Genomic DNA, 14,407 nt, shown 5'->3' on the forward strand with positions numbered 1-14,407 from the left:
TAGAACAAAAGTTATTCAGGGTGATATCTTTTTTTTTTTTGCGGACTGTACGTATGTATATATCTAATATATATGCACGCATGTATGAGCAAACGTTTATCCAAAGATATCAAAAATTCGTTTATCCGAAGCTAATTCTTTGCAAAAAATAATTTTTATTAAATATTTATTAATTTTTTTTTATTTTATAAATAGTCGATTAACGAGTTGATGAATAAAAAAAAATTGAAAATAATTGCAAAACTCGTTTATTCAAAGATAATTCCATGTAATTATTTTTACAATGAATAATTATTTCGTATTATTTAATTTAATAACTTTTGGAAATCCAAAATTTTTTCAAAAGTTAAAATGAAAAATAATAATTATTTTGAATTTCGGTAAGGTTATACTTGTATTTCTAATAGTTTTCAAATCTTCAGAGTTAATGTTATCAATTTTATTTTGCCGCTTTTATTAGCACTTAAATCGAAATTATTGTTATAATAACTCAGGGATTAACATTTGTCCTACTATTGATAAAACAGCACATTTTTATCAACATTAAAACAAATTTAAATCCCTGAATAATAAGTGATGATTAAAAAATAGGCTACAGGTGGCGTAGAGCAGAACTCTCTACCTATGATAACACTTGTGGAGTACCAATAACTTTGTGGAGAGCCATAGGAGAAAGAAGTACACTAGTTTCTTTCTTAATTTTCAAACAGATTAGATAATTTGAAGATAGGAAACTATATGGAACTGAAAACTAACATAAACATGATTCTAAAAGAAAGCGTTGTGGAAACTTTAAGAAAAAAAATATTTTTGAGAAATAAATACGAACAATTTTAAGAAACGAGAAAATATCGTAGTGCATTCCTATACAACTGCGAAAAGGAGTAGAGGGAAGGGAGGAGGGTCAAGAAATGGTAATAAGTTGAGATCTTTCCACGGATTTTATTTCTTTCAACTTTATTTTTGTAAACTTTCAACGAGCCAAGGACAGCGAATGAAAACAAATTCAAAGTGTGCCAAACGAAGATTAGAAAAGTCAAATATTGTAAACCTAAAATAACAATAAGCGATAATGATGAAATCGATACTAATATTAGCCAATCAGAATGTTGTATGATCAATTCTGATTAGATTTTACTCGGTGATTGGTCATTTTATTTCTGAAAAATGAAAAATTGCGGAAATAATAATTTAAAAAATAAATTTAAGTAAAATTTTTATTCATGTCTTATAAATTTATTTAGTGTTTCAGTTAAATTTTACATTGTTGTCCTAATATTTAAGGAATGAACTATTTTAAATACTTAAAACCTTTCATCGCGATTGGCAACAGTGGATGCGCGGTTCTTCCACAACTTTTTTTAAAGTTTAAAGTTTCGAACACGAATTCTTTAGTTTCAATTGAGAACTCAGAAAATTTTGTTTTAGTTTTCTCTGAATGTTAAAAAGATGGCAGTTAAAAGAAAGTATACTGGAGATTGCTTAGATCAGTATGTATGTAGTGCTAATGAAGTTATTAAGTTGAAGTTTGTTCGAAATCCGGAAGATATTGAAGATGACAAAAATTCCTTTCCCCCTGAATATACCCATCAGTTTTTTGGTGACAGTGAAAATATATTTGGTTACATAGGTCTTCAAGTAAACTTTTTGTATTCAGCATGCCGTTTATTACCACTCTTTCAAATGTCCTACCGCGAAAAGGTAAAGTCTGCACACACTGGTGGCGTTGAAGCTGATGATGTATACAAGATAGTGACAGATAAACTAGAAATGGAAATTTCTCAAGACTTGGATGCCCTTACGAATGCTCTGCCAAAAGAAAGCAATTTTAGGCCATTTGGAGAGTTATTGAGTTCTTTTTCTGTTGAAAACGACGAAAAAGAAGAGTTCTATAAAATATATCGCGCAGATAATGAAACTCCTGGTTTTCTGGATTATCACCAACGCATGCAAACTCTTGTGTTATGGCTAATAGATGCAGCATCTTACATTGATGAAGAGGATGAAAAGTGGGATTTTTTCGTTTTGCACCAACATTGCAAAGATGGTGATGATGAGTGCTATCCTTTTGTTGGTTATGCGACTGTTTATCGGTATTATGCTTATCCATGTAAACTTCGGCCTCGTATCAGTCAAATGTTAGTATTGCCTCAGTATCAAAAGCAAGGTTTAGGTACAAAGTTATTAGAAGCTATAAACAATTGTTACATCAAAGACTCGGATGTTATTGATATTACGGTCGAAGATCCCTCTGAAGAGTTTGTGCGAATAAGAGATGTGATAGATTCAAAAAATTGTCAGACACTTCCTGCATTTTCGAAAGAAAATCTCCTTAAAGGTTTTAGCAAGGCTATGGCGGAAGCTGCGAAAGATAATTTTAAAATCAACAAGAAACAAGCACGTCGAGTGTACGAAATTTTGCGACTTAAGAATACCAATTTAGATGATAAAAATGAATATAAAGCCTACCGATTGGCTGTTAAAAATCGCCTAAACATACCTTTCCAGAGAGAAAAGCTGGATATGGAGAAATTGCAAAAGACATTAACACCCGATGAGTTAAAAGCTGCTGTTGATCCTATTCCTCGAGAGCAACGAATAGAGCAGCTGGAACATATGTATACTGAACTAGAAGAGAAATATAAGCATGTAATTGATAGATTGAATGAGCTTGAATTGGGAAAGTAATGATGGTAGTTAACTTATGATTTTCATGTAAAATAAGTTAATAATTAACAAACTAATTATTAATATGCTTACTTGAATATTTCAAATTTATTAATCCATCATTTTACATGTGTAATTTTGAAAATTTCTGAAGTATACTCATGTAATTAAAAGAACGTTTGAATTTGATATGGTATAATAATGAGTGTTGCCAATATTTTTCGTGAAAAATAAGTCAATTGAAGTTATTTAATTAATCACAATTAGATTGCTTTATATAAAGTTTATTCTTTGTTTTAATCCATCATTTAACGTAATATTTCTGTGTTGTGTTGCTTTAAAAACTTCAGTTAGTGATTACAATTTTAAATCAACATGGTATTTGCTTTGAGAATATGTTTGTTTCTAATATCTAAAATTAATTTTGAATCGGAACTGCTGAGAAATTTGCCAAGTATGTAGTCAATGGAGGTTGTTCTAAATTCCTTTTTCTTTTGGATTACTAACTGGCATTTGAGTGCTAGCTTGTCAAACATTTTGATTTGACTGACAATTAAATTTTATAAATTGCAGCTGACACAACTGTTCTAATGATTTTGTTCATTTTCCAATTAGTTCTGTGTCTGATAGCTTGCAAAATTACAAATTCTTTCAAACAACTACCATATATATTTAAAAAAAAGATTAAACTGATTTTAACAATAATTTTTTTAAGAAGTAAATGTTTATTGGTTATTTGAAAATTGGTTAAATATTAACAAAATTTAATTACATTCATCTTGATTATTAATTTTAATGTAAGCAAAATGTAGTAATTTTTTTTAACTGCCATTATCGCTGATTATTTATGTTCGATTGGATTATCAAATCAACAATGTTAGTAAAATGTGTTAATAAATTTGGATGTGAATGAATGTTATCAATGTTCTCACTTGTTTTCGATGCATTATAAGTTACTCTGGATTGTGAAATTGCATGTTAGTGTTTTACATAAAGAAAATGTCTATAAGTTTCGATAAACAAAAGTCAAATTACTAAGACAAACATTAAAAAATTTTTAAACTATTCTTTAGCTTTTATTTTTGAAAGGCAGTTTCTAAATTATATAAATCTGTTGGTCTTTTTACCCATACAAATAATATGGATAACATAGATTGCTTAAAATATATCTGCAATATACTATTATTTTAATTTGCATTTGATAGTTTTCTTTTTTTAATTCTGACAAATAGTGTTCATTGACACGGTTGAGTGATTTGGAAAATGCCATTGTTCATTTTATCTCTTAAATATTTGGCTTGATGGTGATGGGTGGTGAGAACTCTGTGTTGTCTAATCAGTTACGTTTGCCAAATTTATTAGCTAAATTGTTTGTTCTGAAATGAATGTTGCTATATAGTTGGTATTTTAACTTTTGAAACTAATGATAATTTAAATACCACAGTTGAAATGTTGTAAAGAGAAAAATACTTTTTTCAGTTAGTGTGTAAATTTTTTCATTGCATTGTAATAAGTTTTTATCCTTAGTATAGTATTCAAAAATATTTTCTAAGTAGTACCATCTGTATGTACCAAGTTGTTTAGTTTAAAACTTTTTGCAAATTGCAAATTTAACTTGTTGCAATAGATTAAACTGATATGGTAGTTACGAAAAAGTATTGTGGGCAGTACTTTATACAAAATGCCTTATAAGGTTATAATATAATAAAATATTTAATATATAATTAATAATTAAAATATAATAAAATAAAAAATTGTTCCTTAAAATTTTTTAAAACTTTCTGTTCTAAGACTACCTTATTCAAAATTGCTTTTTCTTGTTTTGATAAGGAGGCAAGATAGGAAGATTTCTATATCTTGATTTGCTGCAGAATGATTGCCAAATCTGTGCACCTACTATGCAACGGCTACAAATAACCTTTTAAAAAAAATCACAGAAGGGATTTAACTCGAAGAGTATAATTTGTAGTCATTCTCCAGCATACGTTTACATATTTTTAAGAAATTTTTTAAATTTGCAAGTTAAAATCCATTTGGCGATAGTAGTTGGTGTTACATATCAAGATACGGAAATATCCCCAACAAGATTAAAGAGAAAGATTGATGCTGTTAGCATTCTAAGAAAGTTAAAAATCCCATGCTTACATTAAATTCTTCCTGTATAAATATCAAAATGTTTATATATATTTCTCAGAATCTCTTCTGTTAGAAAAACAGTGCATGAAAGATTTAATAAATCACTTTGTTTTTAATGCATTTCCACTTCATCTGGTTTGACCTTTTTGCAAGTTCTGCAAAACAGGTTCTTAATTTTCAAACTGCGTTTAATTTTATCATTTTGCATTTAATTTGAGTTTGTGATTTAATCTGATGTTTTTACGTTTATTTAATTTTTTACAATATTTTTATACAGTTTTCATAAAATTTTTACAAAGTGAAAAATTGCCTTTTTATTAATTAGCTAAAATGTTTCAATATTATTAGATTTTAAAATTAGTTCTGTTTATTTATTCTGTGCCTTCATTATGGAATTTTTTTTTCTAATGATTTATAATGTTAAGGAAATGTGTGATAATTTTTCAGACTACATTTTGCTTTTCTGAAGTTATTTTCTACAAATATCAAATTTATATTTATTTTATAGTAATAAGATTAAAAGGAAAACTCCTGAAATATGTATGCAGATATTGTAAATCTAGTAGATTGTCCATTTTTTTAAAATCTAATGAAGTGAACTTAGTCATGGCTATTTTTATAAAAATAAAAACATGTTTTCTAATCTGGCAGTTTTATTTTTCTGTTAAAATTTAAAATCTAAATGTCTTCCTTTTTAAAATCACTTTTTAAATTTCATTGTTTTTTCATTTCATTATAGTTTCAAATTTCATTATCTACCAATATTGTATATATTTTTATATTGTTTTATAAAGGGTATTTTTGGATTCACGGTTTAACAAGTTTGCTGCCAATCTGGTACCTGCATGGGATGCTGCAGGTACAGTACAGAACCCGTTATCCGGAAATCAGAAAACCGGAAAACCAAAAAACCGGAACGAAATTTGATAAATTTTCCCGCAATTTTTAAAAAAAAAATTTTTTTTCCTCATAAGATTTTAGGATTTTTCTTTCTTTTTTGAAAGATGTTTACCTTACCATCATTTCAGAAATAATCATTAGTGTATTACTTCATCTTTTTTTCTTATTTTTAAGATTATTTCCAAATATTATTTTTTTTATTTGGCTTTAACACTAAAAAAACGGTTTTTTGTAGCGATTCAGAAAACCGGAAAAATCAGTTATCCGGAATAGCGATAGTCCCGATCGTTCCGGATAATCGGTTCTCTACTGTACCTACATTTAGTAACTGTCATATGCGTGTTTGAGGTCTGCAGCAAATGAGTTAAAAGTTAAGCACTGAATTTTTTTATTTAGGGTTTTCATCTGTTTGCTTATCTTGCATACCTGCCAAGTCTCCAGTAGTTTATGACTATCTCTTGTTTACCTGTATCTTCTCAAATTTCTCTGTATTTGTTGAAGAAAAGTTTAAAAAAAAATTTTTTTTTGCTATAAAATATCCACTGATGTCAAAAATACTTCTTATTCCTCAATAGATGATGCTATTGCCATCACTGCAGTATATTGAGTGTTAATAGTTATAAGAATTACGTATGTTTTACTTCGCTATATGTAAGTGCTTATATTATTTCCAATTTTGAATTTCTCTTTTTGAAGTACAGGATTATGCATAAAGAAACTAAAACTTTACTCTTTGCCTAAAGAATGTCGCTAGTAAAATCTGTTATTTTATTTCTCTAATGTTGGCTGGTATGATCTTGGCATTTATAATTATCACATCACATTCATATAGTAATATTTCATTATTGTTTCACTGTATAGCTTCATTCTAATTGTAGATATTGTATTATTCTCGGTCATTATTCCATAAGAACAGAAGTGAATAGCATCTTTTTGTTAAACTAACTTAGTCGGTTAACACTGGTGTGTATCTTCAACATCATTAAAAAATTTTAAAATCATGTGAAGTTTTTTAAAAGTGTGTTTCTGTCATAAAAATGTCCTTATTTTTTTACCCAATAAAATACAATGCTATTTAATTTGTTTTTTACTACCCGGCAGGGTTGGCAAGATTTTGCCGCAGGTGGAAAAAACCATGGTAAATACCGGTAAAAACCGTCCTGGCAAAAACAGGTTTTTGCCAGGCAAATTGGCAAAAAGTGGCAAAAACCTATATTTCCAAGATGAGAGGACAAAAACACATTTTTGATACAAAATTCCTAAAATTGAAATATATTTTATGAATATAAATAGTTACAAAAAAATTAACAAAATTATTTATCCATAATTAAATGATAATGTAATAATATATCATTTTAGTAGTTTAAAACATTATTGATTGGAAAATTTGTGATTATTCTCTTTTTCCAGTGAAATGAACTTATTTTAAAGTAATGTAACTATAATTTAAAGCATAAAATATCTTATCAACATGTGTAGTTAATTATTGTACAAATAATAATTTTTTATAATAAATAATAATATTATACAAATAATAATATTTATTTGTAAAAAAACATATTTTAGGATTCTAAAATGAAAGGAGATCAAAAACTTTCAATCTCTTAAAAATTATTACCCTTATATTAATTATTAATATGTTAAAAATAATTTTTTCATGTAATGTTTCAAAATTATTCTTCCTTATGATTGATTTAAATTTGTTTCAATTATTTTGTAATAATATTTAATCAACAATTTAGATAATTTGGTTTTTGCCGGTTTTTACCAGTTTTTGCCGGTTTTTACCAGGTTTTTGCCACTGTCCTGGCAAAAACCCCTTTTTGCCGGCAAAAACTCCAACCCTGCTACCCGGTAAACGATTTTTCACTAGATTAAAAGCTTACACAAACTTAGTGTTCTTTCTAGGTTCATAATTAAGTTAGAAACTATTTAATGATGAATATTAGGAAATACTTTTATAAATGTTCAGATTTACAGAGTTTAGAATATTTAATTTGCTAAAATCACAAAATAAACATGCTTATTAACACGAAATTAAGTATTCTAAAATCATTTTTCTGTCTATTTCGAATGTTTTTTATGTTTCGGTGCTCTAGTAACAATATTGCATGTGTCTTTAAATTTTAGCTAGTGTACTTTTTTTTAAATTTTTGGTGCTCAAGATTTATATTAGAAGTTTTTCCTTTACTGTATTTTTCTTTAATAAATTCTATATAACTGTGGAAATTTTACGTAAGGTGTTTGTTAGAGATCATAAGTATTTTCTTGTTTTTAGTTCAACTGTCAATAATTTGTGTGAAATCGTCCTTTGATATTCATAAATTTTGTATTATTTTCTTTGTCATTTATTGTATTTTCTTTGTAATTTGTGTTTTGAATGCTCATGAGGCTCTTTAAAGATCATAAATTTTAGTAAATAATATCAGAAATTATTTTTTATTCATTTCTTTTGTATTCCTTCTTTATTCTGTAAATTACTTTTAATTTTCATCTTTTAATAAATTCTATGCAACTGACCGTTGGCATTTCAATGTATAATATCAAGTGTAAATATCTTATTTAAAATTTAGTGAATTGTAAAAATATTATACAATTGAATATACACGATAGAAAATCACTTTTTACATTGAAAGGAATAATTAATATATATTTTAATTTTGGACTTACTTTACATGTAATGTCTATTGCAAGTTTTGTTATAGTCGTTCCAGATTTAGTAAACATTTAAAATATTTTCTTAGAAAATGACTATAACTAAAAGAGGAAAACAGTTTTACATATCTTGGAAATATTAATAACTGAAGATGTATATAAATTGAACAAAGCTGAAGCAGTTAATTATGGAAAAACAAATTCAACTAAAATAAGAATTTTCAATACTAATGTAAATCTGTTCTACTTGACGGATTTTAAAGAAATACAAGTTTTTAATTGAGACCCTCTGAGCAATGGAAAAAGAGGAAGACATAAAAATACTTGGTGCATGTCAATTATAAGAGAACTGAAAACAATAGGAAAGATGTGGCGATATGCAAAATATCTGGCCACAAATAAGGTATGTATTTTAATTTTAGTACTTATTAATAAATTTTTTTACTTCATACACTGAATCATATTATACTAATTATCTAAGTGAAAAAATTAGTAGTTTTAGATGAAAAGAATTGTGTATAATTCCTTTAATGCTTTCCAACAGCTTTAATATTAATAATTTAAGGTTAATATTTTTTAAATAAATTTTTAGTAATTTTTAGAACTAAGTTGTTCAAATAACAATTGTCCAAAAAGCGATCAGATTTCGCACTTTAAGTAATTGGTGTTTCCATTTTACTTGTCAAGAAATCACTTTATATAAACCTTTCCACATTTGAGTTGAGTGTTTGTCATGACGTTTTGTTTAAGCTGAGATCTTTGGAAACTTTTATTTCATAACTCGAAGCCTGAATAAATATATTTTTGTGCTAATCTACAAAATTTTGAAAAACTTATCACTCTTATATTAGGTATTTTTGGAGGCACTTCACTAGTGTGAAAATGTAAATCTGTGCTTATTTAGAATTGAGAAAGAGCTACCTAATGAGCAAATGGTTTAGAATTCATTCTGAACTAAGCAAAAAAAAAAGCAATGCACAATTTGTTTGCAATGGTTTTCTTATTATAGTCTCCGAAACACGAAACATTTTACTTTCATAAATACGAGTAGATCTGTATAAAAATTTCTTATAAGTCAAGGCAATAAAAGAAATAGATAAATATGTTCCTTTCTTTGAATAGAAGTTTTTTTATCTTACGAAAGTTATTTAATGGCAATTTCATCCTTTACGAATACCATATCTGCCGTCTTTATATCAGGGTTAGGTTTTTGAGGCCTAAAACTGGTTTTTGACTTGACATGTCAGAACCTGTCTGAAAGTTTCAAAGTCTAATAAAAAGTCTAAATCCTGGGGCATTTTTTGTTTTGTTATTGGGAACTTTTATTTGTTATTAAATCATGCACAATTGCATTATTTACAACTATAGGTATGATATGTATTATATATCATATATAAAAATATAGCCAAATTTATTGGAATTATTAATTGATTTTTCTAATAACATGGAACTCTTAATACTTCAAGATCAATAAATATTATTTTCTATATTATAACTATTCAGTTTATATTATGGGTAATAACTATTAGTTATTATTAATCTGAGAATCTTGATTTTATTCTTTTATGTCATAATTTAGGCAGATTTTTTAGATTACAACAAAAGTGGTTGCCAATAACTGATATCAATTTCTAAAATTTTTTGATTCTCAATATTTGTTGTCATTACTTATATGCAGGGGCGCAGAATATGTCAGATCATGCAAACGAGCTTTTGAGGGAAATTCATGTAGACGTTTCCTTGTCAAAAAATTATGTTATTTTCTGTATTTTATTTTAATTCCTTAAGTTTATGAGTGGGGCCTTGAATTTAATTTTATTAATTATATTTCAATATTTATTGATCTCTATTATTTTTTAAAGCATATGCTCGTTTATTCAAGAAAATATTCTTAATATTATAGAAAAAACAAAACTGCTTCCGTAATTCGATTTCTTGGGAACTATGCGACTGATTTCGCTCAAATTTTGTATTTTCTATGTAAAATTAGATTCTTTAAAATTATGTAAAAATTACAATTTACCTTACAATTTAAAATTTTTTCGACTATTTCATTGAATAAATATTAACGAGAAAATTTTGCATTGAATTATCTTTGGATAAAGGAATCTTAATAATTGTGTGCAAAATTTTTTTCAATTTGTTTAAAATGCTTTTGAGATATGGTGAAATAATCAAAAAGTAAAATTAACAATAAGGGGTCTAATCTTAGGACCGCTTTCCTGATCAAACTAGAGGGACTCTATTTCCAAGATTGCAGCCCCTCGCTGTATTTTGGGAGTTAGTAATTCGATTCAGTCAAAAAAAGGGTATGTTTATTTAGAGAAAGTATACTTTTGTGTTTGATTTCATAACTTAAAATATCATCTTCACTGATTCATTAGCATATTTGAGGTCGCCACGTTAAACCATTAAAATTGCCTCTTAGAACAAAAAGATCCGATCATTAGATCAAAAGTTATTCTGGGTGGCTCATTTATTTTATTTATTTATTTTGCACTGTACGAGTTAACTTATTTAAAATTACGCTTTAAACTTATAAAATTTCTGTTTCGACTGCCTACTTGGCATGCCAGCAAGCCTGCTTGAGAAACTAAGCGAATTTAAAGCAGAGGGTGTGTTTCTTGTTTTTCAGTGGCGCCATCTGTGACCAAGAATATGATTTTAGACACCCCCACACACGTCATAGCCTGTTTTGCATGGTGAACCCATTTATAGATCCATTCATTCATCTACAGATCGTAATTTGGAATCAAACCAGAGCACTATCAATCTCCAATTGAGTATCCCCAGAGGTATTGATTTGTTACAGGAACTTGAAGGACTTTTTGACCCCGACAGATTTAACGTGCACCAGTCACCATTTAATATAAGAGATCACTTCGGCTTATGGGAATTTAACTCCTGTTCTCATGATTAAGAATCCAACGTCCTACCAACCTTAGATATCCCAGCCCATAAGAGTTCTAGTGCGTAATAATCCGTTAATTTTATTTATTTTTTTAACACTGTGCACTTGCATTATAATAAAAAGTTCCCTTACATAATGGAGAAGAATAAAGAAATATTTGAATAATTAACTGAATAATAATAATAAATATATTAATAAGTAACTGATTATAATAAATTAATGATTAACTGATTTATTTATTTAGAAGGGAATGATTAAATATGAATATACATTTATAAACTAAAGGAATTATAGATCTAGGAAATATGTAATGGCATAATGTACAAAGAATAAGCAGTTTCACTTGGAGGTTGAATTAAGGCTGCCATCATTGAAATCTTGCATGGTGCTAATGTTGTTCATGGATTGGTAAATAGTATGCAGGATCACGTATTTAAAGTCATTTTATAAATATGGAGGATATTTTGACTATAAATCTTTTATTTTTTTCCCTGTACACATGGAGCAGGAAACGAGTTACTCTTTGTAAATATGTATTTTTTATAGACAGTTTTGATAAGCATGTTTAGTTTTCTTCCTCTCTAGTTATGGCATAAAATTAAGGTTCTTTTATATCAAAGACCCCGCATATGTGTGCTCGTTTGTTATTAAGTTCTTATAATCGTTTTGCAAGATTTCTATATTGCATGCAAATATATTTTTTGACATTTATTTCTTTAACTGTCATTATATAAAATGTAATTTTGAATTAAGTAACTTTTACTTTAATCGTATATAAAAATATCTAAATATATAACTTGAAATTGGCAATTATTTGGAAACATTTTCTTGGCATTCGATGGAAATCTTAATTCAGTATAAGTCGGAGACAAAGCTTTCAGGAAAGTTTGGAGTCGAACATTTCAAATATTGACTCCACAGTTCTGAATGTAACTATAAATATACCTTAATATTTTTATGATAGTTGCTCTTATGATTTTTGGAAAAACTCTCGACTTGATTTCAACTATCGGCTTCACTGTTCTGAATGTAACTACAAAAATACTTTATGATAGTTCTTAATATACAATGTTCATATGATTTCTGGAGAAAAAAACTATCGACTATATTTCAACTATCGACTCCACAGCTCTGAATATAACTATTAGAATATTTTAATAATTTTATGATAGTCTTTAATAATATTAATAATTTTTGGATATTAAGTCTTTAATATCCAAAGTTCATGCGATTTTTAGGAATAAAAACTGTGTTTTGCATCAATTTTTAGAATATTTCATTCATTTTCATTCAGAATTTGTTTTGGAAAAAACTGATGTAATTTCATTACGCATTGCTTATCAGTAAAGCCCGGATTTTGATGACCTAAAAAATCTCAACTAATGCCCTTAAAAAGTGCAAAAAATGCCCTTAAAAAGGGCAAAAAATGCCCTTAAAAATGCAAAAATTGCGCAAAAAATGCCTTAAATAAAGTAAAAATATTGAATTAAAAAAATGTTTTGTTCTTTAAAATTATTATGAGTCATTTAAAAAATATAAAGCAATGCAATACTTGTTCTACGTTCATTAAAGTTTGAAAAATATGTTTTATATCCTAAAATAACAAAAAAAGGAAAATATCTTGACACCAAAATATTTTTATTTTGTATAGAAACTTTAATGGATATAACAACTTCCATCTCATAATATTACTAAATATCAGAATTACATTGAATTATTAAATGTTTTTTGATAATTTGAAATGTAACCGAGCGTCTCTTGTCTGAAAGTAAATTTTCATTCCTGCAGAAGCTTCTTTCAACGTCTACTGATGTTATAGGTGCGTACTTGAAAAAGACGGTCTCACTTACTGACAATTCTTCTTCAATTTGAAAAGATTTTGCTTCACCTGTTAATATCCTACAGATTTTCTTCATTCTTTGGAAACCAGTGTAATAATGAAAATTGATAAAAAAAATAATAAAAATTGGAAAAAATTAACAAAAAACTTTAAAAAATGCAAAATACGCCCCAAAATTTAAAGAAAAATGCCCTGTGAATCTAAAAAAATGCTCTAAAAGACAAAAAATGTCCAAAAATGCAAATGTCATCAAAATCCGGGCCTTACTTATCAGATATGTATTTGTACCTAAGATGATATTAAATTACGTTTTAAGATTCATATCGTTGAAAAGGGGAAATATTCACTATTCTTATTATAAATTAAAATTGCTCTCTTTTTCTTCTCATTTAAAGGATAGTCCGAAACATAACGTACTTTTAGTAAACACTATGATTACGTAGTAATTAATGTATTGTTCTAATTAGACAATATAACAGTTTTAATAATTTTTTTAAATTTTATAATGTTGATTAATAAATACTCTACTGAAGTGAGGAAAATTGCATTAAAAACTTGAAGGGAAAAAAAAAATGGAAACGTGAATTAAGTTTAGAAACATTAAAAAAAAAATTTCCTAGTGAAAGGGAAAAATCCATTTACTATTAACCATTTTTCTCCCTCTTTGTTTCTCTTGTTTAAAATCATTTTTTCTTTCTTCTTTTATTCTCTTGTTGCGTTTGGAAATAAGGAGGCTGTTCTTATTTTTACTATTTATCTCTTTTACACCATTTTCTGCGGTTTTTTTTTCCTTCTTATTGCAATTCTTAATGTTCTCTTCCTTCGCAAAACAGTTGAAGAAAACTTTCAGATACTAACTCGAAATGAATATTTTCCTTTCGTTCTCATCTTTCGGAGGCAGCAAACTTTGACATTTTTGCACATTAAAGGGAAAAGAAAGGGAGAATTTTTATAAAATTTAAATTTTGTATTTATTTTTTTTATAGGAAGTTGCATAATATTCATCTTTACGTATGTGGGGTGCCACTGGATTGAAAGAAATCGACTTATTTTTGGTTTTTTAAGGACTAAGCGACTTTAGAAGTGAAAAAAAGCATATTTTTGAAATTTCGGTTAGTGAGACAATAAAATAAATCAAAATTATGAAGAAAATCCCTTGTTATTAAAATTAGTGAATTGCAAAAATAATATATTTTCTTCATTTCAATACAATCAAGCAAAATGGTGGGTGCCATATGGTTTGGTTTATATTGCATGATATATTGATAAGTGGTTCACGTTTGCTTATATCATATGAT

At 27.3% G+C, this 14,407-nt stretch overlaps 1 protein-coding gene across 1 annotated transcript; it reads left to right on the plus strand.

The window, feature by feature from the left end:
• The first annotated feature begins 1,316 nt into the window (after positions 1-1,316).
• Positions 1,317-5,446, plus strand: Hat1 (histone acetyltransferase 1). The gene has a single exon (XM_043038847.3). It carries the CDS (start codon positions 1,450-1,452, stop codon positions 2,686-2,688), a length of 1,239 nt encoding a protein of 412 aa, XP_042894781.2. The 5' UTR covers positions 1,317-1,449; the 3' UTR covers positions 2,689-5,446.
• The last annotated feature ends 8,961 nt before the right edge of the window (positions 5,447-14,407 follow it).

The sequence above is a fragment of the Parasteatoda tepidariorum genome, chromosome 2, assembly GCF_982258835.1.
Source record: "Parasteatoda tepidariorum strain Cologne lab strain chromosome 2, Ptep-v5.0, whole genome shotgun sequence".
Taxonomy (NCBI): domain Eukaryota; kingdom Metazoa; phylum Arthropoda; class Arachnida; order Araneae; family Theridiidae; genus Parasteatoda; species Parasteatoda tepidariorum.

Coding starts and splice junctions, on each gene's coding strand:
- Hat1 (XM_043038847.3), top strand. CDS start 1,450: ATGGCAGTTAAAAGAAAGTATACTGGAGATTGCTTAGATCAGTATGTA.